Consider the following 26,873-nt stretch of genomic DNA (forward strand, 5'->3'; position numbering starts at 1 on the left):
GGAATGTCTTCAATGAGACGTCCATCACCAATGTTTGACCACAGAGTGTCAACACGTCAGTGGATACGGAGCTGGCAGGTTCGAACAAGAATACAGACCGGTTCTCCTTGGTGGGTTAATCATTGAGAGAAGGCAGGTGAGTCAGAGACCCAGGCAGATGGACAGTAAGACTGTGGCCTTCTGCACCAACAGGTCACACAGAGAGCTCTACACAGAGGGTGATTGGTTGGTTCAGTGAGGACATCATTTAATTCAAATGATTTGAAGAGTCCTTAACACTTTGTATGATTGTATCCTTATAGACAGCTTTAACTAAAGCAGTTTAATTATTACCAGATGACTTACATTAGTTTTCCACATCAGTGAGTCTGAGCCAACAGAGCAACCTCACAAACTTAGAGAGACAGGGGAGGGAGGGAGGCATGCTGGGAAATGTTATTACCTACATTTATTATAAAACAATACACATGACAGTTATGTAACAGGCTGACACATCAACCAGAACTAAGATGAAAATGTTATTATAAATACAATTACTAATACAATTTCAATAGCTAACATTTTCTTATTGTAGGTGACTGAAGATTATTATTGTAAGTCTTGCCTGTATAGAAAGATAATATATATATATATTTAGATTTTTTTTAAATTAAGTTATTTATTGTTTAGATTTGTTTACAAATAACGACAGTCAAAATTGAAGCTAGCATCTTGATGTACTGTATTTTTAGTACGTGTTGTACTTCCTTTTATTGCCACTAAGTGGAGCCAAAACCAAACGGAGTTATCCCAGTGTTTTTTCAAATCTTAGAATCTTTTATGTTTCCGTCAAATTGATGTCGGTTTTCGATGTCAAAGGTTTTCCCCCAACGTTTTTACTGACATTCAAAGACTTAGACACTTGTATTTTGTTGTAATGTGTTTTCTTTTGGTGCAGCCTTCTCTGAATGGCAGGATGGTAGCCGCAGTAATTACACCCCCGTGATCCGCCCTCATCTCTCTTCACCCTCCGCTGAGGGACTTCCTGAGTCTGCCTCAGTGATGGGGCAGTAAGGCTGCACACACACTTTTCAACTTTTTCTCTCCTTTTTCTTTTGGATAATTTGCTGCCATGTTGCGGGTTGTGGTAGAATCGGCCAAAAACCTGCCCAAGAAGAAGGTTGGCAGTCCGGATCCAATCACGTCTGTGATCTTTAAAGGTGAGTGCCGACAAATTTCCACTTGTGGAACTTTATTTGGAGCCGTAGAAAAATTAGAACTCTTACATTCTTATGATGATTTCTCAAAAAATGTGACGTCACTGTGTAGAGTCTAGTAGTTATACTGTGATTTTTAAGGGTTGATTGTTGTTTTTTTTGTTTTAATTTCAGCTATACTCTATGTACAAGGTCTACAAATACATATTTTACAATCATATATGAATATATGAATAAATAAAGTCAAGCTTTATTATAAACAAGTTAGATTTTATACATAAAGATCGTCCATTTGAAGTATTTAATGGTCCATGGAACTCTTTGTTGGATCTGTATGTTAAGAGGAAGAGGAAATTAGATTTTAATAAAAGGAAAACATGATAAAATGCCTCTGGTACAAACTGACCAAGCCTCTAAGTATAAAATGGGCAGGGTGGTCAGTCATTTCCTCCAAAACAGTTCTAGATTTTTATGAGCCTGGCGATCAGCTGTTGTTGATCTCAGCTGATCTATTGTCTTCATCGTTATCATCATCATCGTCTTCAGGTGTGGCATTTTGTCCTCACACGAAGGAAAACATCACTGCTGTTTAAAAAAACCCAAACAAAACAAAAACCTAAAGTAAATATGAACTGATGAGTGATTGAATTCAATTTTGACAGCAGTAGAAAAGTGAAATGTCAGGTAAATTCTTTAGTCGTAGCTCTGGTTATGTTTTAGTCAAATTGGTCAACATTTAACAAAGCTGCTACAGCTATACCACTGTCTTTGTGTTCATTTTCAGACACTGTTGTGTTTAAAATGGTTTTCTACTTGACTGTATCTTTTTGTTAATGTCAGATAATGTTCATATCTGAATTGTTTCAGAGGAGAAGAAGAAAACTAAATCTATTGACAGCGAGGTCAATCCTGTCTGGAATGAGGTAAATCTTCTTCATGTTGGTTGGTTCCTAGAACTTGTATGAGAAGTTTCTTTAAGTTCTTTGGTTCTGTTAAGTGGTGGAACTTTTTATCTAAGAAGATCATTTTATTGTGTTGGTTCCAAAGGCTGGAGAGCCTCTTGTTTAAGATATTTCTTCTGAGAGCTCAAAAGAAACGTGCAATCTTATTGGTTACTTCAGAACCCCTAAGGGGTTCTCAAAATGTTCAGTTCTCCAGAGCTTCTAAAGTTCTACAGGTTCCCCAACTAAAGGAACAAGTGACGATAACCAACTCGTTTCTTTACGATCTCATGCTTAAGTCCAGTTCTCTAAAAATATTTTTTTGTGATTGATCAGAATCATCTGTAGAACATCTTATCTGCACTCTCAGTAGATTGTAGCCAACATCAGGTCAGCCACTGTCTGCTCTCTGACATGTTGTGACCTGAGTCGTCAGATTTGAACAGTGTGATGATTGACCTCTGTCTTCTGGACTTCAGCTGATGTCTCACATTTTTTATCTCCAGGTGCTTGAGTTTGACTTGAAGGGAACTCCTCTGGACTCCGGCTCCTTCATCGACGTGGTTGTGAAAGACTATGAAACCATTGGGAGAGACAAGTAAGTGATGCTGCCGGGAGTCTTCTGGGCTTTTGTGCCTCCACAGAGAAGTTCAGTCACGTGTGACGGCAACATCTCCAGTGTGTACATGTTGATCTGTCGCCCCATCAAATGTACTTTATAAATAACTCAGTTTTAACATAAGTGCTGGTCCTGGAAAACCTGTGAGTGGTGAATAACACTTTTCACATGACTGAGCTGTAGCAGCCCCATTAGTCAGGATCAGGATCATTGTTGTTTTATGGAGGTATGTTCTTATGCAGCCACTGTTCGTCTTCTGCCGTTTCTACTCGTGTTTCTACCCCCTCACACCCTGTTTGCCATGCTGAGGCTTGTTGCAATGTGTGGGATGTCTGATCCTGATTGGGCAAGTTGAGGAAGAATTGCTGTTTGTCTTCACACGGCCTGAGAAGTGTGTGTGTGTGTGTGTGTGTGTAGCAACAGTGAGAGGGAACAGTGTGACACCAGACTCTGACTAATCACGGAGGTGCAGTGGGTGTCGGGGCAGAGGAATCAACTGACCACATTAATGCCTGTGTAAAGAAGTGGTGGGTCGGTCATTAAAGACAATTTTGAGGGCACTAATGTAAAATGTACTTATCCTTTTTGGCTAAGCTACTTCAGGACTAACCAATTCTTTATTTTTCTGAATTTCAGGGCTCACTTTTTAGTTAGCTGTGGCTAATTGAGCCAACATTTATCATTTACCTGTTGTATCTGACATGTGACAGACCAAATGGTTTTGAATCTAAATTGTTATTTGGAATAATTGTGGGAAGCCTTAGTAGAGAGATTTCACTGAAATTCGGCAACTCGGTTTGTTTGTTTGTTTGTTTGTTTGTTTGTTTGTTTGCTCGATGTTACTTAGCAGTCGTGTGACTATTTAAAGGACAATTACTGAGCCCTGACTCTCTGACACGTTGTTCCTGTGTTAGAGGAGGTGCTGCTATGCAAATCCAGTTTCCATCTCTCTAAAGCAGCTCAGATGACATCTGGAAACAACTACCCTGTTCATAAAGAACGGCCTTTTCCCCTCAGCATCTCTAATTAGTCAGATCAAAGTCTGCATCTGTAGAAACAGAAGAAAACAAGGCTGTTGCTGTTTGACATTCTAACATGTCAGACTTCAGATACTGAAGGATTTCTGCTCAGCTGCTTCACACAGAGTAAACGTTTCCTCCACTGTCTGATAGTCAGTCACAAAAGAGGAGGAGGAGCTTCAGTTCCAGCTCTGGAATCCTGTGTGAGTCCTGAGTAAACTTTTCCACTGGGTCGGCCTCGTCACACACACACACACACACACACACACACACACTCAATCCCTGAAGTTACAGCTTCACCACAGGGACCAGAGTCGGGTTCTCCTCCTCATTGATCACTCATGGTTTCCTAACATCTGGCTTTGGGGAGGTGGGGGGCGGGGGGAGAGGGGAGGCTTTAAAATCCACTGATTGAACTCAAACTACAGTCAATCATTTTGGCTAACATTTAGCTATTTCTGGGCCATCGGTGGCATCTAACATTTAGCTATTTCTGGGCCATCGCTTCATGGGTCATGTTTGGCTAACCTAGCCTTTTTGCTACTTTTTGGTACAAGTTGTAACCATATTGTGTGCTTGTGTTAAGCTAACATTTAGCAATGTGTCTTTTATCAATGTTTGGTAGTTAAAACGTATCTTTAGTTCTACCTAATAGTAGTCCTGTGTCAGCATTTAGCTCAGTACTTTTCATCCGTCTTGTAGCTGAATGTTTCTGGCTCCAGATAATGTTTAACTTTTTTGTATTCCTAAAATAATCAGCCTCTCAGCTTTTTATCTAATTCTGCACCGGGGCTTTGACCCCAGCATACTTTGAAACATATTTCAGAAACTTTCAGTGGCCTTTGCTTTACCATCTCGGACCTAATTTGAACCATTTCTTGGCTAACTTTTAGCTGTCTGACCTAAGCTAAACTTCTTGTGCCTCTAGTCTCTATTTGCTACACAGATCCTCAGACTGAGGAGCTCCAACTTTCCTAAAGCATTGTTTAATTTCCTGTATAATAAAGTCCACAGCCGCCTGTGCAGTGTGCAAGTGTTAAACCTCTACGACCTTTGTCTGCAGCGCCGGCAACTGTTGTTGAACACAAGCTCAGCAGCAATTATTGAAAACTCACAAGGGAACGATTGATTGTCGCACCACATTCACAGATGTGACATCATCACACTGCTCCGTCCTTGCACATCTGTGGGAGGAAATAAAATGTGATGGTGAGAAGTTGTTTATTTAATGGACTGAAACGCAGCTGAGGAGTTTTGGGCGTTGCCTGTATTCATGGTCACCCTGTCATACTCACAAATCAGTGAATATCATCTCTGGACCCAATCTGGTGTTTTGTTAAACTCAGGGCAATAAAGAGTTAAATACTGTGTGAGTCAGTGTGACTGAATGTGATGAGGAGCAGCGTTGCTGTGTTCCATGACAGCTGGAAAATTTGTAGCTTTTCAGCTTTTTGTGCAACTTTATCCCCTCACTCTGCCTCAGGACCAGGAGTGACACAGCAGCAGTGGAGGAAATCAACTTGTAGCACTGGGTCTTTTTAGACCCAGTGAAATGTTTGAGGTCATTTGAGAGCATTTTATTTTAAAAACACATACCAAAAATGTCCACAGTTGTGGGGCAGCACCTTGACATTGTCCATGACAGGAACTTAGACTCCAGGCTGCTCAGGTTTCTGTTGACATCCTCTCTGCTCAGTGCAGTGGAGTCACCTCAGACCGTGGTCGCAGCTGTTTAGGAAGTCATTGGAGGAGAATTATTAGTAGGAGTAGAAATGGGCATCAAGTGTCTTTGTATGAAGTACTGACATTTTGTCAGACGATGTGTTAAAGCCGTATTGATTTACATTGATTTAATTGATAAAAATCGTAGAAGGTGGCAAGAAGTTAAAAAACTGAATTTGTTTTTGTTATTGTTTTCAGTCATCCAGGCCTTTTATGGTGAACAGAAAACTTGTTTTCAGTATCTGAGTGTGAACATCTATTACATTAAACTGTGTAATTGAACAACAGGTCACCCAACACAGACGACAACAACAACCTTGTCCATTATAGTTTTTCCAATGGAATTCACATAATTAGTCTTTTTTATTGCTTTAACAAAGTCCATGTGATTATGTTTCTCTACTCTTTTTCTATATTGCATCTAATGGCTTTTTTTTTTTTTTTTTTACAAAATCTGCAACCTGATAAAAAATAATTCTACATTTAAGGCTTTGTTGGGAAGAAAGTGACCTCATCGTCATGTTTTTATGCATTGTCATTACTCTAAGAAACAAGATGAAAAACCCTACAGTTATTACATTTAATAGTCTGCATCTATGGTTTACTGTCAGACATTGACGGTGTGTGTGGTGAGATGATCCACACACACACGCGCAGTGTGTCAGGCTGTAGGCTGGTTTCTGTGCAGCAGTGACTGTGTTTGTCTGAACAGGTAGGTCTGTTGGCTCTGGGTGGTGACCGATGGGACCGACTTTATTGTCACCCACCCATTCAGTTTGAACCTTGGCTGAACGAGTGAATTAATTAATTTAACATTTGATTTTAGTCACCTAATTTTAAACATTTCTCTAAAAAAAATATTAAAGATCACTCAATATTTGCCTATAAATAGCCAAATGTTAGCAATCGGGCTATTTAAAGTTTTCACTGCTGTGTGTTTGTGCTACAGATTCCTTGGATCCACTAAGATCTCACTGAGAGACCTAGCCTCAGGTCAGGCCCGATCCCTGCCATCGAAAAACATTCCTCTGGTCAATGAAAATGGACAGAACGTTGGACTAAGTTCCCAAAAAAAAAAAAAAAAAAAAAAAAAAAAAAAAAATATATATATATATATCCATTAAATCAATGAACCGATAGTTGACGACAGTTGTTTTCTTCTAAGGCCACCATTGACCTGGTTGTCGGCTACGATCCTCCACCCAACGCTGCTCCAAACCCTGGTGACCCCCACAGTGGAGATGCCTTCACGGACACTGGTGCGTAGCTACTAGTGATGTGGTTGCTGCTAAATGTTGATAAATTGGTTATTGGATTATTTTGTGTCTGTGACGTTCAGATGGAGGAGGAGGAGGTGAAGAAGAAGGAGGTGAGACTCAGTCTGACGGCAGCCCGGCAGCGCCCTCTGGTGGAACATCACCCTCTGGTGGGACCGTTAACCTCCGTCAGAGACTGGCCAGGTCGCAGAAACGACATCGACTGGTCAACAAACCTCAGGACTTCCAGGTCAGTGGAACAGGATGATATTTTGACGTGTTTTTTATACCATTGAACCTGAGTTTTTGTAACCTCTGATGGATCTGCTTCTCTTCTTCTTCTGTCAGATCCGTGTGCGGATCATCCAGGCCCGTCAGCTGCCTGGAAATAACATCAGACCTGTGGTGAAAATCAGTGTGTGTGGACAGACCCACAGGACCAGGATCAAACGGGGGAACAATCCTTACTTTGACGAGGTAACGTCACCTCCGATAACACACATCCTTACTGGCTCTGGCTCAGGCTTTCTTACCTTTTTTCATCTTACTTGGTTCTTTTGTCATTGACAGATGCTGTTCTACAATGTCCACATGCTTCCATTAGATCTGTTTGACCAACAAATCAGTTTCAGGGTGAGAGTCACTCAGGTCATTTCTGGTCTCCTCTGCTGTGAGGGTGAATGTTGACGCTGTTTCCTGTCTGCAGGTGTACGACTCCTACTCTCTGAGAGCAGACAGCCTGATGGGAGAGTTCAAGGTCAGACGGTTACATTTTGAATTTGTAAAATGTCTGCTGTGGTTCTGTGGGCTTTGATCTGTTACTGTTTGTTCTCTTTTAGCTGGATGTTGGATATGTTTATGATGAACCAGGTGAGTTACAAATAATTACAAATCATTATGTGGAATTGTATTAAAGTAAACCTGAGATCGACACGCTTGAATTTTACAAATGCATTCTTCACGAACAATTCTCCAGCCTCTTAGCAACTCTCTTAACTTCCACATTCCTATGGATATATGGGTTTCATTATGCTCATTTTATTTTGATTATTTTGTAAGAACTATTTACTTTTGAGCAAAAAAAAAAAGGCAATTCTTTTGGGTAACTTTCTTCTTTTTTGGTTTTATTTTTAACCAAATGTGTTCTGCAATAAGTTTTAGCTACATTCTTACATGGTTGAAGAGTTCTGTTAGAGAACTGGACATGACATTTTCTCAAAGAAGATGTTTTGCCTCTCATCCAAGAGAACTCTTTAACCCTGACCGTGACCTCTTCATAGACACATTCTTACATGTTTTGTACATGGACAACCGCCTCTAATTAAAGTAAAACTGGATACTTCCAGTCACAATGCTGCTTCTGTTACATCAATTTCCGGGCACAGTAATACTTGTGATTAGTTGACGTATGTTAAGCCATGTTTACTGCTCTCTCAGCTCACTCCATTCTGAGGAAGTGGGTGCTGCTCAACGACCCAGACGACTCCACCTCTGGGGCCAAAGGTTACCTCAAAGTCAGCCTGTTCGTGTTGGGGACAGGAGACGAGCTGCCGGTGAGGCAGACACTCCCTGGATGTTTTCTTTTTCTCCAATCACATCCTGACGTTTCCTTCTCATGGATTATTCTACCCCCTTTTATCAAACTTCCACGCTGAAGGTGGAGAAGCGGGAGGCCAACGACGACCTGGACGACATCGAGAGTAACTTGCTGCTGCCGGCCGGAGTCTCTCTGAGATGGGCCACACTGTCGCTGAAGGTCTTCAGAGCTGAAGACGTTCCTCAGAGTAAGAACAAGCACAAAGACGTCTTAATTTCTGTGAAGTGTCGTTCGTTCTGCTGCAAATGAGCGGAAACTTCTTCCTTTAGTTTTATGGCTCTTTAATGTGGACCACCATAACTGTGTCTTACTCTGGGGTTAAGTTTAATTTAAGTGGAACATATTTTAATGTTGTATTTCTTGAACGTCGTCAGCATCACTTTCTCTCTATCAAAAATAATAAAAATAAAAAATCTCATAAGCTGTCATATCTGTCACTTTATTTTTGTGTCTCCTTCTTCCAGTGGATGATGCTTTTGTTCAAACACTGAAGGGAATTTTCGGAGGAGATCAAAACAAGAAGAACCTGGTGGATCCTTTCCTGGAGGCTCGCTTCGCAGGGAAAAAGGTTCGTTCTCCTCATTTGTACCTGTCTTTTTTGTGTGTAGTGAAGGGAGAGTGAATCACCTGTGTGTGTACTTTACTCTGCAGCTGTGTACTCAGATAATTGAGAAGAACGCAAACCCAGAGTGGAATCAAATACTGCACCTGCAAGTCAAGGTGACAACACGGACAAACACATTTAAATGATGAACAGTTAAGGACTGTTTAAATGTTCATTAAATGCTTTTCTCAAAGTTCTTCTTCTTCTTCTTCTTCTTCTTCTTGTAGTTTCCCTCCATGTGTGAGTCTGTCAAACTGACCGTCTTTGACTGGTGAGTTCAATGTTCAAGTAGAAATTCAGGGGAACTGAACTTTACAGCCTGTTTTATTCAGATGATTAGGAGTTTGATTCCACCAGTGTCTATGAGCAAAAACAACCCCAAAACCTTTATTCTGCCTCAGCCAGGGAGAGGTCACAAGACGTGTGAATTTTTTATTTTATTTATGTATTTTATTTTGTTTTATTTTATTTTCCTTTACTGATTTTGGCAACAATGGTGCAAGACTGCCAACAAACTGCAAAGAACTGTGGGAGTTACTCTCCATGTACCCCATCCTGCTCCAATACCTTTGGAGTATACAGGTGTAGAGGTAATTCTGCAGAGTATTCTGGAACACGCCTGTCCTTGTTTTGCATTGTCAAATTTTAGGAGGAGAGTGTGAGAGAGAGAGGGAGAGAATAATGTAGCAGCCTGTGACTCAGTCTGCACAGACTCCTCCCTTCCTCCTCTCCTCCCAGTGAAATACCCTCAGATCCTGTTGGCAGCAGCAGCAGCAGCAGTTATTTTCATCCCTGTGTTTCTGTGAGCCTCAACGATCTGATAAAAAAAAAGAAAAAACTCTGCTGCAGGAAAACTGAAGGGAAACAAGAGGAGAGAAAAAGGAAACAGTGTTAAAGTCACACTCCTGATACTGGGCTGGAGTTTTTCGTACTTTTTACAAACGGAAACATTTGAACTCTTATTTTATTATAATGCCATGAAAAATATTACTAAATAAGTTCATACAAAAAAAAGCTCATTTCACAATTTTTCTTTATTCAGAATCCTGACGTTATTTTAGAAAAGCCATTTAATAAATTATTTTTTGTCTGTTTTCAACTGTTGTAGCTGTGGTTGTTGTCTGTACTGTACAGTTGTACTGTGTGTGTGTACACAGTGTAAAATGACTGTGTGTTTTTTTGTTTTTTTCAGGGATCGTCTGACAGGAAATGATGCTATTGGTACCACATACCTGAACCTCTCCAAGATTGCCTCCTCTGGTGGAGAGATAGAAGGTGTTTATTTAGTAAAAATAACATTAATATTTCAGCTTTATTATTTTTGGACATATTAATGATGAATTTCACCTCATATATTTGTGGTTTTACTGTAAAAATGAAACCTGCAGTAAGGTTTGTTGCCTTTGCTAAACTGTTAAACGGTTCCTTGCGTTGTCTTTTTTCTCCTGCCTCAGAGGAACATGCAGGAAGTCATGAAATGCCATCGTTTGAAGGTTCATCCATGATCTTTTTTTTAATTAATGAATTCTTTTTTTTTTTTACTTTCTGTTGCATGAGTCCATGTCTAAATCCGATGGTGCACGCCGCATTTCTTGCTGCAGACTTAATCTGTGTGTGTTACAAACACACCTGCTCTGTGCTGTGTTTTCACATCAGTAGGTTTAGACTTTAACTGTTTTGTTGTTGTGATAAATGAGTGTCTGTCAAACGCTTTTTACTGAATCCACCGCTGCTTGAAATAAAGCATCACCAGCAAACTAACTTCTCAGCTTGCCTCTGATTAGCACAAGTCATTAGTAAAAACTATTTCTCAAGCAATCCTTTTCTTCTACGTGCAGCCAAGACGGGTCAGGCTGAGGTGGGTTTCCTGCCCGTCTTTGGACCTTGCTTTGTGAATCTGTACGGCAGCCCCAGAGAGTTTACTGGACTGCCGGACCCCTACGAAGATCTCAACCTGGGCAAGGTACTGACGTCTGATGTCGTCTTTTTATTTTTCAAGAACAACATGTGCCTTATTCTAACGGGTGTGGCTTCGCATTCACAGGGAGAAGGCGTGGCCTACAGAGGCCGCATCCTGGTGGAGCTCAGCACCAAGTTGGAAGGAAAGGTGGACAAAACTGTGGACAGCATCCACAGTGATGACGTCCTGGTAGCACAGGTGCAATAAACACACAAGTTTGTTAAAACAAGAACAAGAATTTAATCACTAGTCTCTGGGTCATTTCTGTTTAAGACCGCTCCTCAAAATCAGCAGGATATTCTTGCGTGTACAAACCCGGTGTACACTGTTGAGAATATACTGTACTGCTACTATTGTAGCTAATGTGTTTTTACTTTTCATGTTTTCAGAAGTACCAGCGGAGGAGAAAGTTCTGCCTGTGTGCCGTCTTCCACAGCGCCACCATGATCCAGGAACCTGGAGAACCGATCCAGTTTGAGGTCAGCATCGGCAACTACGGCAACAAACTGGACACCACGTGCAAACCGCTGTCGTCCACCACTCAGTACAGCTGCGCTGTATTTGATGGTGAGTGTCAGAGCAGTAACACACGGTAATCCTCCATAAATATCAGGGCGGTGATTTAACCGGTGTCGTTCGTCTACTTCAGGTAACCACTATTATTACCTGCCCTGGGCCAACACTAAGCCTGTGGTGGTGGTTACCTCATTCTGGGAGGACATCAGCCACCGTCTGGACTCTGTCAACATCATCCTCTACATTTTAAACAATCTGGTAAATCAACAGGATTTTCTGCTTTAATCCCAACATTGAAGTTTTGATTGATGTCCCTAGCCTTTCAGGGTCTGAAATTACAGTCTATTAAAGTTTTAAAGCATGCAAGTTCATGTTACAGCACGAGTCTGATCGTGAAGATGGGTGAAAGCCTCATCCACATTCTTCTGTTGTTACAGCAATCCAACCTGGAGGCCTTTAAAACCGCCATCTCTGCCAAAGTCACAGACAACCAACTGGTCGAGGTGTGGCTGAAGTTACTCAACCAGCTGATAGAGGATCTGGAGAGGTGAAGAGAGAACCTCTACCCCCCCCACCCTCCAGCCCACTCCGCAGGAATACAGGGATATTTCACTAAATAGTATTTAATTTCTATGTTAAGGTTGTCAGCGTGAAAAGGACTTTGACGTAGAATAATGACATAAAATTACTCAGTTATGTCATGTTCACTAATATAATAATGACATTTCCTGCACATTCGGCTAATTTCTGACCCTGGTATATTTTTAAAAACATTCTCGGATGATTGCAACAGACCTAAACTACAGCTTGTCTCTTCTCCAGTTTACCAATGCCAGAGCTGGAGGGTCGCTCCAACCTGACCTCTCTGGACATCCAGATTAAGAAGCTACGAGACAGCACTTTAGCCTCCATCAGACAGGGAGCCAGGAACATGAGAGAGGAGGCCATGGAGATCAGAGACACCCTCCCTGACATCGAGGCCTGGGCAGAGAAACTGAGACTGTTGGCTGAGGAGGTACAAACACTGGTGCTTTTACAAGGTTAAAAAATTAAGAGCTTTTAAATAACGGACCAAGGTTTTATAAACATAGACTTTATATCAGTGTGTAAATTTGTTTACTTTTAAACCATTGAGAAGTCTCCATGGTGTGTGTACTTCTTAAATGGTTTTACCTGGTAGTACCAGCCGGTGTACTCATATCACGTTTATGTCCAGCCCCAGAACAGTTTGCCTGACGTGATAATCTGGATGCTCCGAGGTGAGAAGAGAGTGGCGTACAGTCGGATCCCAGCTCATCAAATCCTGTTTTCAACCTACAGCGAACAGGCCTGTGGACAACACTGTGGTAAAACTCAGACCATCTTCTTAAAGGTACAGAAGTATTACCAAAAAAACACAGAATCTCATGTTTATTTAACCTGAACTCTTCATGAACTCATTTTCTTAATCTCTTTTTTTTTTACTCAGTATCCGATGGACAAGGAGAAAGGACAGAAGGTTCCGGTGCAGACCAGAGTCAACATGTGGCTGGGTCTGTCTGCCCATGAAAAGAAGTACAACTCCTTCTCTGAGGGAACCTTCAGTGTGTTCGCAGAGCTGGTATGACCTGTAGAACAAAACTAAAAATCCTGTGTTTAATGATTTGATCCTGTCTGTGTTTTGTAACGGACAAAAATCTGCATGATCTACTTGGCATCACAGTATGAGAACCAGGCCAGAGTGTTTGGGAAGTGGGGGACCACAGGACTGGTGGGACGCCACAAATATTCAGACGTCACGGGCAAACTGAAGCTCAAACAGGAGTACTTTATGCCCCCCAGAGGATGGGCGTGGGAAGAGCAGTGGTTCATCGACCCAGAGAAGGCGTGAGTCTTTTCTCTAAACCAACCAAAGCTTTTTCAGCTATTTAAATTTTGGCAAACACACACATACACATGTACACACAATGACACTGCTGGACAGAGTTTCATTAGTCTAAACATAAACTCCACTTCTGGTTACCATGTTTGGATGTGTGCTTCCAGTGTTGGCCTCAGTCAAGAGCTCTGTGCTGTTTACATTCCTCTCATGCCATGTGAGATGATTTTCATGACATGAACTGAGCCAGTGAGCTGGAAGTGGTTTCCTCTGACCTTCCTAATCTGCCTTAGTTTTAGAACAGACGCTGTTCTAAAACTGGGTTAGTTTTATCCTGAAAATCTGTTCCGTTTTCTACACGGACATCAGATTTTTACAGGCCGTGGAACCATAAAAGATGTGAATGTGTCAAGAGAACGAAAAATCAAATGAAAGTCTTTAGTCTTTGGATCTTATTATTATTATTATTTTTAACAAGTGTTATTCTTATTCCCAAGTCCCAGAGTTTTGACTCAACTTTGACTCAACTTGAACAACTTGAGTCAAAGATCTGACTGGACCTGGACCTGGACTCAGAAGTCTGGAGACTTGGTTTAGATTTGACCTTAAAATGTTCCTTCAGTGAATTGGACTTGGAATGGTACTAATAAAGTCTGACTAACAGAAGAAAATTCAGTGGAATCCACTTGGTTTCAAAACTATTCAGACACATTTCAGACTTGACTCAAAATGTTTTTTCAGTGACTGAGTTTTAACTGAACATTTAAAGTTTTTTTCACGATTTAGACTTGAGTTTTAATACCTTTGTAAAATGTGTAAAAAGTGTGTGTTATATACACACATGTTCTAATTCCAAAGCAGCTTCAACAAACTCTTGTGACCTAAAATGATTAAACCCAGGTGTTGATTTCATAAATGGAGCTGATGAAAACAATGTTTCTTTCACGTTTTACTGTTTACCTCACATTTCATACAACATGTCTGACCCTGTGTTTCAGTCTGCTGACTGAGGCAGACGCAGGACACACGGAGTTCATGGATGAGGTTTTCCAAAATGAGACTCGTTTCCCCGGGGGAGAGTGGAAGTCGGCCTCCGAGCCTTTCACTGACGTGGTGAGAACAAGACCTGTTCAAATGAAGGCTTTAAATATCACACACTCATAAGTGCGACACACACACAATGTGTACTTGTTCTTATTGGTCAGTTAAGAGATTAGCTCATTAGCTATTATACTCAGTAATAATGTAAAAAAACACCATTGTAAAGTTAGATTTTTGTTTCTGTTACAGAATGGAGAAAAGAGCCGTAACCCAGGGGAGTTTGACTGTCCACCAGGTTGGACCTGGGAGGACGAGTGGACCGTAGACGACAACAGAGCAGTGGATGATCAAGGTCCAGGAAGATCTGCGTCTTTAGTTTGTTTATGTCTAATAATGTCTGTAATGTCTGATCAACCTAAAATGATCTCAGAGCACCCTCTATGGGTCGTGAACCTTATGTTGAAACCTTTCAGGACCAGCTTTGATGCAGAATATGTCATAATGGAGGCTACACCCCAAAACATGTCAGCTCGCTGATGAAAATGTTGTTTCCTTTTTATGTATTGTAATGTTTTACATGGTACTATATGAAGTGAAGATTATATTCATTAACTAAATTAAATTGAACAAAAAGATTGTAATGTTTTACATGGTACTATATGGAGTGAAGATTATATTCATTAACTAAATGAAATTAAATTGAACAAAAAATAATTTGATTTTAGAGACACTAAAAATTGAAATTCATATTTTTCTTTAAAAAAAATGAAAGGAAAAAAAAGTGATCATGTTTGTGCCTCCAGGTTGGGAGTACGGAGTGACCATCCCCCCAGATGACAAGCCTCGCTCCTGGGTTCCCACAGAGAAGGTCTACCACGTCCACCGCAGGAGAAGACTGGTCAGGCCCCGCAGGAGAGCAGCGCCTCCTGCAGGAACACCTAAGGAGGTCAGCGGGTGATAAGGCTGTAGCATCATGGAGGATTTTATTTTTCAAGGAACATGATCCAAAACAGTTGTTTCTGCGTGTTTTTCTTTCTAACACAGAGACAGGATCAGGGAGATCCTGAAGGATGGGAGTTCTCCTCTCTGATTGGCTGGAAGTTCCACAGGAAAGAGCGCTCATCTGATACGTTTAGGCGCAGGCGCTGGAGGAGAAAGATGGGACCCGAGGACCGACTCGGAGCGTCTGCCATCTTCAAACTGGAGGGGGCACTAGTGAGTAAAAATACAATGATAAAAAAGATGAGGTCTGGTTTCCCATAGTTGTCCGTCCTTTGACAAATAAGCTGTCATGCAAGAGAAGCACATCATCCATCAGTGAACAAGACAAATATTGACTCACGTAATAAACACATCCACAGTGGTGTGGTTCTGTGTGAATCATGGTGAGGAAGTAAGGAGTGTGTGTTTGGTTTTTGCTGCAGGGAGTCGATACTGAGGAAAAGGAGAAAGACTCTAAGACGGATGCCTCCAAGCTGTTTGGTGCCAACACACCCACTGTATCCTGTACCTTTGACAGTGAGTGATGCAAAACATCATAGTCTGACAAACAACCATTTAACATAATCATATAAAATAGTAACATATATAAAATATAACAGATAAGTTCAAAAGACAATTGGTGCCTAACTTCCAGGACCCAGGAGTGGCTAAAGATTAGCGTAGCATGAGGAAAGAGAAGAAAAAAAAATTAAAGTAAATAATTAGCCAAATAAGGTAATCAAAAGCTACAATAGATTACAGAAGAGGTAGTGTTTTAGTCAAAAGCTAAGCTAAAATTACACACATGATAACTATATGTTACAGCAAATGAAAGCAAGTTCCAGGAAGCTGCTAAAACATGGCTAAAGAATCATTTAAACCGTTCAATTAATTAATTAATTAATTAATTGTCTTTATATTTTTATGAACATTCAATCACTGTTACTTTTGTCTGATAAATGTTGGTTGAAGTTTCAAAAAATGAACCTATTGGCACCACAGTTTTTTTTGGACTAATGTTTTCCTTCTTGTTCCAGAGTCGTACATCTACCACCTCCGTGTCTACATCTACCAGGCGAGGAACCTGATGTCTATGGACAAGGACAGTTTTTCAGGTGAGACTTTGTTGTCAACAGTTAAATGTCAAATGATAATTGAATCTTTTTTTATTGTTAATCCTCCACATTTATTCCAACCTGTGTCACAGACCCGTATGCACACATCTCCTTCCTCCACGTCAGTAAGACAACAGAGAAGCTGCAGGCGACACTGAACCCGACCTGGGACCAGACCCTGATCTTCAACGACGTGGAGATTCACGGAGACCCTCAGCACATCGCTCAGCATCCTCCTGATGTCGTGGTGGAATTCTATGACCATGACCAAGTGGTGAGTCCAGATCATATACCGTTATTTTCTCTAAATGGGGGCAGATCGGCCTTTTAACAGGAAGATCACAGGTTAGAAACCTTTGTAATTTGCTATTTTAGTTTAGTTTTGAGACTGCTGTACATCACTGGACAGTCTTCAGACTTTAAATGATCGTGTCATATTTTCCTCCTTTCAGGGGAAGGATGAGATGCTAGGACGCACCATCTGTGTCCCAATGGTGAAGCTGAGTAGCAGCATGGACCAGACGCCGAAGCTGCTGTGGCATTCCATCATCCAGAGGGGTCAGAAGGCAGGAGAGGCTCTGCTGGCTGCTGAGCTCATCCTTAAGGACAAGGTCTGTCAGGGGGAGACACTGAAACTTATGGCTGTCTATGTTTGGGAGGATAATGTTTAACGTTTATAATATAATAATATTTAATGACTCAGAATATGTTATTTAACGTGTATTTACCTCAGTTTCTTTGGTCCGCTAAGTTGTGTATATATAAGCTAATACTGTGACTTGTCATAAAAGACTAATAACTGGTCTGTTCTTGTTCCTCTAGTCTGGTGAGACCGACCTTCCCTTGGTTCCTCCAAAGAGAGCGGAAAACCTCTACATGGTTCCACAGGGAATCCGGCCCGTGGTGCAGCTCACAGCTGTGGAGATTCTGGCCTGGGGTCTGAGGAACATGAAGCCTTACCAGTTAGCCTCAGTGAATTCTCCCAGCCTGGTGGTGGAGTGTGGAGGTCAGCGGGTGGAGTCCGCCGTCATCAAGAACATGAAGAAGAGCCCTAACTTCCCCAGCTCTGTTCTCTTCATCAAAGTGGTAACGTCAAGGAGAAACAAGCACAGTCTCCATATGAGTAGGAATGAAGCAAAAAGAATTTGGTTTATAATTCTTTGTCCAGCTCCTGCCCAAAGATGAGATGTACACACCCCCCATCGTCCTGAAGATCATCGATCATCGTCCCTTTGGTCGGAAGCCTGTAGTCGGCCAGTGCACCATCTCTTCCTTGGAGGAGTTCAGATGTGACCCAAACATCATCACTGCAGACGGCGCCATGGCTTCTAAAAGTATTTACTTTTTTGTAATTTTATCAACTTTATTGATTCGACACTGGGACAATTGTTGTGTTAGCAGCAGATCTGCTGCAACAGACTGCCCAACAGGAGGCGCCAAGTATGTGGTTCGTCTGGGGCTCAAACCGAGGTCCTTGTACAATGTGTGAACAGGTGCGATAACTGCAACACTATGGAACCTAAATGGGGGCCGGCCATGTAGCTTTTATATTTTCTGAGCACGTAAAAAATACTACTTGAAATGAATGAATAAAGTGAACAATAATACCTGAATATTACTAAAGATTTTGCCTGTATGGAGACATGAGACGCAGTAACAGCAGGTTCCTGACACTGTGTCAACTGTAGGTGTGAAGCACATCTTTATTTCTTTATTCTGACCTGGTCTCATCCCTGACAGTGGCCCTGATGATGTCATCCCCAAAGAATTACATCTCTATCAACATGGAGGAGTGCAGACCACTGCTGGAAGCTGAGGTAATGATGTCACTGATTCTGTTTGTTTGTTTGTTTGTTTTAACATTGTCAGTTGTTTGTCCATTGGTCTCTCTGTCATGTCTGAGTTCTGCATCTGTTCAGAAGATGCAGAGTTTTAACGCCTCAGTCAAATTGTATTACTCTGGCCTACAGTTCATGTACAGCATGTCAGCTGCTGTCAACAAAATGGCTTCTCCCACCTTGTCCCACTTTGTATGTATGACGACGTATTTCAATAAGCTTTGACCCTCACACAGCTGGGCACCAATGACACTGAATGGCTGAGATCACTGTAATGATCAGCGCTGCGTCAGGCTCTGCAGTTATCTCATTAAAATGACAGAAATAATGTCACAAATTTCCTTTTCCTGATAGGAGCATGACATTGGAATGGTTAAAAATAAAGCTCCAGGCCACAGTAACATAGAAAATGACAGATGCTAGAAAATAGATTAAAATGAGCTTAAACATTACATAGAATAGAAGGTAATTGTCATTTAGATGATGCCAAAGATTATGTGTGGGTAACTGTGTCAACAACAACACTCCAAGAACTGGCTAAAGGCTGTTAAACTAGCTAAAATGAATACAATTTTGTCCAAAAAGATTTCAAACTTTGAGTATACCATCAAGTATACCTAAGAGATTTCCCTCGACTAAACTACAAAAAATGATTTAAGAAGAAATCTTAAATCATTTTTTAAGTGAAATCTTTAAAAGAAAACAAACCTCAGTGACATTTTAATTTATGTTTTGACGACGTTTGTCTTACCCTTACAATTCAAGACTACTGTGAAAACATTGGAAAATAGGAAATAAAGTGACTGCCGATGTAACTCAGACGCAGTACAAGACCAGACAGCTAAAGTTGCTAAGGACTTCCCAATGTTATGCTCCTTACTGATGTCACCTAAATATCCACGGAAATCTCTTCACCATCTCTTCTCTCACTCCACCATGATTCACTTTTTCTCCTTTTATATAATACAGTATTTGGACTGTTGTAGTATCTGTAGTAACTGTTTCTGTTTATCCAACATGACTGTTCTGTTTCTGTGTCTTTTCTACAGATTGCAGAAAAGGTGAGAAAATAAACCACTAGAAATGTGACTACATTCCTTCAAGCTCATCAAACGAATAAGACACCATTAAAGAAAATGTTTTTCACCTCCAGGAGAAGGAGACGGTGGACTGGTGGAGCAAGTTCTACGCTTCGATCGGCGAAAAGGAGAAATGTGGTCCATACATAAAGAAAGGATACGACACCCTCAAAGTGGGTGGCTCTGTCATAGGCCTGGTCCCATGTATAAGCTGCATGTCGTAGATGGCGCTGTATTTCCTGCTGCTTCTCTGAGAAGTTGTGTGTGTTCAGGTGTACGACTGTGAACTGGAGAGCGTCCCAGAATATAAAGGACTGACGGATTTCTGCAACACATTCAAACTGGAGAGAGGGAAGAATGAAAACAATGAAGACGACCCCACAGTTGTTGGAGAGTTTAAGGTATCGTTCTTGGAGTTGTTACATGACACTTGTGTTTTTCTGCTGCCTTTGACTTTACATTTAGCTATTACAAGTTAGCTTTTTTTTGTTTGCTAACTGCCTGACACTCCTGCTCTCTACCGCCACCCACAGGGCTCATTTAAGGTGTACCCTCTGTCTGACGACCCCGGTGTAATTGCCCCCCCCAGACAGTTCAGGGAGCTGCCGGACAGTGGTCCACAGGAGTGTCTGGTCAGGCTCTATGTGGTCCGGGGCATAGATCTGCAACCCAAAGATAACAACGGCAGAGTGAGGACAAATCTGTGACGACAGTAGAGAAATATCACGTTGAACAACAACTGTATGTAAAACTAGTCTGGTTTTCTTTTCTCCAGTGTGATCCATACATTAAGATTTCACTGGGACGGAACACCGTTGACGACCGAGACCATTACCTACCAAACACCATCTGCCCCGTCTTTGGAAGGTACCTGTGACCCAATGGGCTGCTCCATACATCCTATATCTACACCATACATCCTATATCTACACCATACATCCTATATCTACACTATACATCCTACGTCCACTCTATACATCCTACATCTACACTATACTGTACATCCTACATCTACTCTATACACCCTACATCTATAAGGTAAAATGCAGAAGGCACCTTAACACGTCTAGTATCAGTGATAATATCATTGATGTACAGTCAGACCGTCTCTCTCCTCTGTTTGTCCAGGATGTTTGAGATGACCTGTTTCCTGCCCCAGGACAAAGACCTGAAGATCTCAGTCTATGACTACGACCTCCTGACCCGTGACGAGAAGGTGGGCGAGACAGTGATCGACCTGGAGAACAGATTCCTGTCCAGATATAACTCCTACTGTGGTCTGCCACAAACCTACTGCATGTAAGAAATGTCAATGAAGCAGGATCTTTGGGGAAAGCTTTGGGGAAACCTCACCCTCTCTCTCTCTCTCTCTCTCTCTCTCTCTTTTTCTCTCTCAGTTCTGGTGTCAACCAGTGGAGGGACCAGCTGAAGCCGTCGGAGATCCTGGAGAACATGGCCCGTCTCAAAGGTCTGTCCAAACCCAGGACTGAGGACAATGGGACCTCACTCACCTTCAACGGCAGAGACTACACCCTAGCTGAGTTTGGTAATGACTCTGAGACTTTGATGGTTCTGGACGTCTTTGGTAGCACGTTAGAAAAATGTTTAAGGTGAAAAAAATTAGAGAACAGTTTAGACCTGACTGTTAAATCACCTACAGAGTGGCTTGAGATGTGTCCTTTCTGGTAGACGTACGTTTTAACATTTTTATCAAATAATATAGTCAATATTCTAGCAAACTTTACGTTTTTTACATTTTTATATCTCTTGGCAAATAATGATCTAGTTCTGACCTTGTTATTAATTGTAGCTAATTCATAAGTTAAATGATTGGTTAGATGTTTGATGGTAATGCATGGCTAATTTGTAGCCGTGTCTGTAGTCTTTGTATAAGGTTAACATTTGTCTTTTATTCTTTTCGATTTTTATCTTGAAGCTGATAGTTCTTCTTCATATCTAACCTTTAGCCAGTGTGACTGTTATTTTTTTGATTGCTTGTTTTTTTTATCCAAAATGTAGCAGAACATTCACTTCTATTTGTTTCTCATTCCTCAAACTTTCCAGATCTCAGATGAATGGAAAAAATGTGAAAGAAATTCCTTTAACAAAAAGCCAATGCTTCATCTCTGTGCCCTGTTTGTCACCATCATCCAGAAAACAACAAGGAAGTCCACCAGCACCTGGGTCCGGCCAAAGAACGACTGTGTCTCCACGTGCTCCTGAAGCAGGGACTGGTACCAGAACACGTGGAGACCAGAACTCTTTACAGCAGCTTCCAGCCAAATCTTTCCCAGGTTCAGTTCCAGAACATCGATCGTCTGCATCCACTCCACCACCAACACTGACTAACCTAAGGGTTTCTCTGCTGTTTTCAGGGAAAACTTCAAATGTGGGTGGATGTTTTCCCCAAAAGCATGGGTCTCCCCGGTCCCCCCTTTGACATCACACCACGCAAGGCCAAGAAGTGAGTACGGTGCAGGCTCGGGAGGCCAGATGTTGCAGCTGGACTTGGTTCAGGAAACTGCTAATGAACAAAAAAATAAAATGTTCTGGAGGCTAATCCTCTGTGGAAATGACCTGAAGATGATGATGATGATGATGATGATGATGGAGTATCTCAACACTTCAGCTGCTTCTCAGTGCTAACACCCAGTGTGTTTGAACGTACAGGTATTTCCTCAGAGTGGTCATCTGGAACACCACTGACGTGACACTGGACGAGACCAGCATCACAGGAGAACAGATGAGCGACATCTATGTCAAAGGGTAGGATTAATTGTCTTACACCTCTGACACAAGCTGGGCCGCCGACCTGATGTTGAAACCACCACTGGTTGATGACGGCCCATCAGTGCTGCCAGCAGCTTCTTTATACTATGTAACTTTATAATGATTTGATGTAAATTTGGTTTTAAAGGTGATCTTTTTTATTTGTCTCCATGTTCCAGGTGGATGCCAGGAATGGAGGAGGACAAGCAGAAGACCGACGTCCACTACAGGTCCCTCGACGGAGACGGTAACTTCAACTGGAGGTTCGTCTTTGACTTTGACTTTCTGCCTGCTGAGCAGCTCTGCCTGGTGTCCCGTAAGGTGAGCTCTGTGGACCAGTGGGTGTTGTGTTTATGGATGTAGCAACACAGTGAATGTTCATCAGCAGAAATAGCTGTAGGCTGGTGAAAACAAACATTACTGAAACACATTTAGTCTGGAACTCATTGAAAACATGTTCTACCTTCAACAGGAACACTTCTGGAGTCTTGACAAGACCGAGTTCAGAATTCCACCAAAGCTCATTGTCCAAATATGGGACAACGACAAATTTTCCTTGGATGACTACCTGGGTAAGACACCAACTCTGAGGTGAACTGATGAACTGTGACACTGTTTGGCCTGGAACCTGGAACCAGACTCAAAGCTGACTCTCTGTGATCTCAGGAACTCTGGAACTGGATCTCCGGGACGTGGTTCCTCCTGCTAAAACCCCAGAGAAGTGTTCTCTGGAAATGATGAACATCTTGGATTTGAATGTTTCACGCAAGCTGAAGAGCGCCAAGTCTCTGTTCGCACAGCAGTCAGTCAGAGGCTGGTGGCCCTGCTCCATCGAAAAGGACGGACAGAGGGCCCTGGGTGTGAGTAGATGAAGGGAGGGGCAGTCGACAGTGGACAGCTGTTTCTGCTGCCCTGAGCCTTCTTCAGCCTTCTTCACACCTGTGTGTGTGTGTGTGTGTGTGTGTGTGTGTGTGTGTGTGTGTGTGTGTGTGTGTGTGTGTCTGGGTTTTTTTTGCAGGGTAAAGTGGAGATGACGCTGGAGATCGTAAGTGAAACAGTTGTTGATGAAAGACCTGCAGGAAAGGGCAGAGATGAACCAAACATGAACCCAAAACTAGATCCTCCAAAGTAAGACTATGTTGAGCCTTTAAACTAATTTAAGGCTTTTCTTTTGTCTTTATTTTTACATTACATGGTGTTGTTTTGCAAATGTCTGAGTCTGTTTATGACTTGGTTTATAACTGTTAGATAACGGCCCACCTGTTTTTGTTGTTTTTTTTATTCCTTCATCATCACCACCAGTCGCCCAGAAACTTCGTTCTTCTGGTTCACCAACCCATGTAAGACCATGAAGTTCATAGTGTGGAGGAGGTTCAGGTGCATCTTCATCGCTCTCATCCTCCTCGTCATCGTGGTTCTCTTCCTCGCTATCCTCCTCTACTCTCTACCGGTAAGAACAGGAAACTGTAACGCTGTGTTTTACCTGGAGAGTTCCTTCAACATAATTATTCTTTTCTTTCTTCCTCAGAACTACATCTCCATGAAGATTGTGAGGCCTCTGCAGTAACCACCGGACCAACTGGAACACACATCTGTAAAGCCTTTATTAGTCTTTTTAAAGGGGGCCAAGGGCTGGGGGGCGGGGGTCTTCTTGCACATTTGCACTGTAACGACTTAATTCTAATCACCAACACACTGAGGGCACAGTTGAACTTTGACTCTTTTCATCACCGTGTCTGAAACTGGACGTCATTTATCTTCACCTAAACGACCTTTAATCTCAGCACATCACTAAAAAAAACAAGAAAAAAACACCAGAATATGCCTTTTTCTTTGTTGTCATATGTATGCAAAGCAAGTGTCGGACACTTTATTATAGGACTGTTTAATCTGATGTATTTACACTTTTCACTGTTTTTCAACCAGCTCTTCGATCAACACCTGAGTCTTTTTATGTCAGAGAACAAATTAAACCATGTGTTTACCAGGGGTTGGATCCTTATCCTCATTGGGGAAAAATACACTTGTGTTTAGGTACTAAGTGCAGTGGGACGTCCTTTAACCTATAGGTCAGGGGTTCAACTCCTTGCGATTCTTTGAACTGTTTTGGTTGACTTTCTAATGGACTCTTTGATTACCTTATAATTTCCTTATTCTTTTTTGCTAAGCTTTTTTTTAGCTGTTTCAGTTACCGCAATGTTTTCTGGGTAACTTTTAGACTGAGATTAATGCAGTGTGTATGGTAATGTGAATATGATGTAGTGAACAACGGTGGACGTGGTTATCGAGGAAGACTTTACACAATATTGAAAAGTCAATTTACAGCAGGCCTTAAAACTGCAGTATTTTATTCTATGAATTTAGGTGACACATGTCGATGTCTGTGATTTTTAGTCATTTTTCTAACTGTCCATGAGACAGACTGGTAGTGCATGATCATAGAAAAGATTTATGGACATTTAATATTTAAATATTTACAGCACAGATTTTTACCAAAGTCCAACTTCCCCACATGATTATCTTCACTTCAGTGTGCTTGTGGAGCTGCAGGTTTTATTCCTCCTCAGATGTGTGATGTTTGCAGTGCTGCTGCAGAAACGTCTCCACCTCTGGTCTCCGAGCCAGACTGTTGACTTTGCCCTGGAAACGTCCGTTCTTTCCGGCTCCTTTTCCCTGGAGCATCTCCAGAACCCTGTAGAACACAGAGAATGTATCACTGTATGTTGATACTGGTGGTGAGAGTGCCGGGAGGAGCACCGGGCTCTTTACCTTGGGCCCATCTCAGGCACCAGTCCGACAGGTCCAGCCAATAAAAACAGACCTGGTCCTTTATCTTCACCCACGGTGAGGAAGACCAGAGTTTCCTGAAGGCAGAAAAAAAAAATCACGCTAAAAAGTTAATAAAACAAGACAGAGGTCAAAGGTTACAATAGTACATCAAAAGATGAGTGAAAAAAAATGTCTCCTTTACAGCAGTAGCAGAACATCGCCACAAGAGGGCAGGCTATCCAGCAAAAAACTTAAAATAAAAATAATAGAATAGTATTTTATCAGAAAAATACTTTTGACTATATGATGTTTAAAAAATAATCAAGGAAAACTGAAATAAGAAGCTTGGAAAAATATAATTGAAATCCTGTTTACAATCTTAGGCTTTTATTTTCATAAATTGTTTTTCAAGAACTTTTTTTTACAAATGTGTCCATTTCCTCTCTACAGTCTCTGGTTCTGGGTCTGGTCTTACCTCAGTGGCCAGTTCATTGGCGATGATGTTCATGAACTCGTTATCACCTTCTTTTCTAGAAGAGGAAGAAGAACAAAAACACATGTTCTTATTGGTTCAGCTTCAGATCAGATGATCAGTCGGAGTTGTAGGAGTGACGTGGAAGTTTTCTCACTTGTGGAAACTGAAGAAGTTTCCTCTCTCTGGGTCATTTTTAAAGTTCTGAGCGATGAGCACCGCCAGGTCCCTGAGCAGAGTGAGGTTAGTCTGCCAGGACAAAATGATAGAGGTTTAAGAACCATTTACAACTACACACAGGCGCCATCTTCTGGTGACTAGTAGGAAAAAGAACATCATGAAGAGAGACTGACTTTCTGGAGCAGCTTCACGGATTTCTGCAGCTTGTCAACGGCCTCCACATGCTCATCAGGTCCAGTTCTGTTCAAACATTTAGTGACATTTAGTTAAAAATGTGAAATATGGAAAAATTGTAAAAAAAAAAACAAACAAAACATCTGTCCTCACTTCAGCAGAGACACCAGTGACCGCTCCGTGGTGAAGCTCTTCTCTGCGTACTTCAGAACCCTGTTCCCTGTCAGGAAGATCAGGTTGGTTTTGTTTTTCTTTCCTTTCTCAGTTCCCAAAAACTTTATTACCTGGAATCAGAGTTATCATGAGGAATTATTTGATAAGTTAAGAAAGTTAAGGGAAAAAAAGAAAAAAACTGACTTAATGCCATCTAACATCTTTGAACCTAACATATAGTCTCTAAGGATTAACATATCTAAGTTCAACTGTTGGTCAAAGCAGCTTAAATAAGAAAATGATTTCCAAAAGAATTACAAAATAAACAACTTAATAAATGTTAAAATAAATGACTGAGAAGTCGATCTCTGCCAAAACTAAGTGAGGAGATAACTGTGAAGGCCTACCTGTAAATGACTGAGGTTAGAAACATGAGTCCCACAGCAGGTGTTGACGTCGATGCCCTCGATGTTGATGATCCGAATGGGTCCTGCGTGGTCCCCTGGTAAACCCCGACTCCTCACCTTTATCACACACAGACAGGACCATGAGAAGTTGTTAAACACACTTTTACCCCACGCCTTTAGACACACACACACACTCACACACACACCTCTTCTACAGTAAGATCTTCCACGTTGAGAAGTTGGACATTAACAGGAACATGAGCTCTGATCTTGTCGTTCACAGCTTCCTCCAGAGCCTGCACCTCAGCTGGCTTCATACAGGGAGTGTCCAGCTCGATGTTACTCCTCTGACGCCCCAGCTCCCTGAAAACAAACCCCACAGAAATTCATACTCAAGTTTTCATTCTGTCCAAAGAGCAGTCACCAGTGTGAATGTGCAGTACCATGACGTGGTCTTGTATCCAAACATGGATTCTGCCAATGCTGTGATCAGATGTTGTCCTAAGTCAGGAAAAAAAAACACTATGTTCAAATGAACAACTGCAGACTCATGTGTTACCTGGCTCTTATGGTGTGTTCCATAAGATGTATGTTTCATCTTTCAGAC

General features: G+C 41.6%; 2 protein-coding genes across 7 annotated transcripts in view; one reads left to right on the forward strand and one right to left on the reverse strand.

Moving 5' to 3' along the window:
* On the forward strand, positions 1 to 24,100 carry myof (myoferlin). Of its 5 annotated transcripts, XM_008315135.3 has the most exons (55): positions 1 to 136; positions 938 to 1,199; positions 2,064 to 2,119; positions 2,644 to 2,735; positions 6,447 to 6,555; positions 6,663 to 6,756; positions 6,837 to 7,003; positions 7,102 to 7,230; positions 7,324 to 7,386; positions 7,460 to 7,510; positions 7,593 to 7,623; positions 8,191 to 8,306; positions 8,411 to 8,537; positions 8,815 to 8,918; positions 9,002 to 9,070; positions 9,182 to 9,225; positions 10,147 to 10,229; positions 10,409 to 10,447; positions 10,793 to 10,917; positions 10,999 to 11,112; positions 11,304 to 11,481; positions 11,564 to 11,688; positions 11,868 to 11,977; positions 12,253 to 12,445; positions 12,647 to 12,802; positions 12,899 to 13,030; positions 13,133 to 13,296; positions 14,287 to 14,401; positions 14,579 to 14,681; positions 15,133 to 15,275; positions 15,374 to 15,544; positions 15,754 to 15,847; positions 16,348 to 16,425; positions 16,518 to 16,699; positions 16,878 to 17,036; positions 17,248 to 17,511; positions 17,594 to 17,759; positions 18,166 to 18,242; positions 18,396 to 18,455; positions 19,313 to 19,324; positions 19,417 to 19,515; positions 19,615 to 19,743; positions 19,876 to 20,031; positions 20,118 to 20,209; positions 20,471 to 20,641; positions 20,740 to 20,888; positions 21,497 to 21,636; positions 21,718 to 21,806; positions 22,013 to 22,108; positions 22,291 to 22,432; positions 22,584 to 22,683; positions 22,778 to 22,971; positions 23,130 to 23,239; positions 23,414 to 23,561; positions 23,640 to 24,100. In XM_008315135.3, the coding sequence occupies exons 2-55, from the start codon at positions 1,112 to 1,114 to the stop codon at positions 23,676 to 23,678; spliced, it is 6,237 nt and encodes a 2,078-aa protein (XP_008313357.1). In that variant the 5' UTR covers positions 1 to 136; positions 938 to 1,111; the 3' UTR covers positions 23,679 to 24,100. The 5 variants fall into 5 exon arrangements, with proteins under 5 accessions (XP_008313357.1, XP_008313360.1, XP_008313359.1 ...); XM_008315138.3 differs by lacking the exon at positions 18,396 to 18,455; XM_008315137.3 differs by lacking the exon at positions 10,409 to 10,447.
* LOC103382371 (alanyl-tRNA editing protein Aarsd1) overlaps positions 23,953 to 26,873 on the reverse strand; it is a 6,193-nt gene continuing 3,272 nt past the window's right edge. For both annotated transcript variants that reach the window (XM_025057970.1, XM_008315141.3), the window contains 9 exons: positions 26,710 to 26,767; positions 26,473 to 26,629; positions 26,267 to 26,383; positions 25,860 to 25,990; positions 25,706 to 25,772; positions 25,510 to 25,601; positions 25,356 to 25,410; positions 24,881 to 24,975; positions 23,953 to 24,803 (listed from right to left, as the gene is read on the reverse strand). In XM_025057970.1, coding sequence (XP_024913738.1) covers positions 24,665 to 24,803; positions 24,881 to 24,975; positions 25,356 to 25,410; positions 25,510 to 25,601; positions 25,706 to 25,772; positions 25,860 to 25,990; positions 26,267 to 26,383; positions 26,473 to 26,629; positions 26,710 to 26,767 — 911 coding nt within the window. In that variant the 3' untranslated portion in view covers positions 23,953 to 24,664. The remainder of the gene's footprint in view (positions 24,804 to 24,880; positions 24,976 to 25,355; positions 25,411 to 25,509; positions 25,602 to 25,705; positions 25,773 to 25,859; positions 25,991 to 26,266; positions 26,384 to 26,472; positions 26,630 to 26,709; positions 26,768 to 26,873) is intronic.

The sequence above is a fragment of the Cynoglossus semilaevis genome, chromosome 8, assembly GCF_000523025.1.
Source record: "Cynoglossus semilaevis isolate Cse_v1.0 chromosome 8, Cse_v1.0, whole genome shotgun sequence".
In the NCBI taxonomy this organism is placed as follows: domain Eukaryota; kingdom Metazoa; phylum Chordata; class Actinopteri; order Pleuronectiformes; family Cynoglossidae; genus Cynoglossus; species Cynoglossus semilaevis.

Excerpts from the sequence above, each read along its gene's own strand:
- myof (XM_008315135.3), top strand. The coding sequence starts at position 1,112 with ATGTTGCGGGTTGTGGTAGAATCGGCCAAAAACCTGCCCAAGAAGAAG. Across the intron at positions 7,004-7,101 it reads ACAAACCTCAGGACTTCCAG|ATCCGTGTGCGGATCATCCA; the intron begins GTCAGTGGAACA and ends TTCTTCTGTCAG. Across the intron at positions 17,760-18,165 it reads CGGCGCCATGGCTTCTAAAA|TGGCCCTGATGATGTCATCC; the intron begins GTATTTACTTTT and ends CATCCCTGACAG.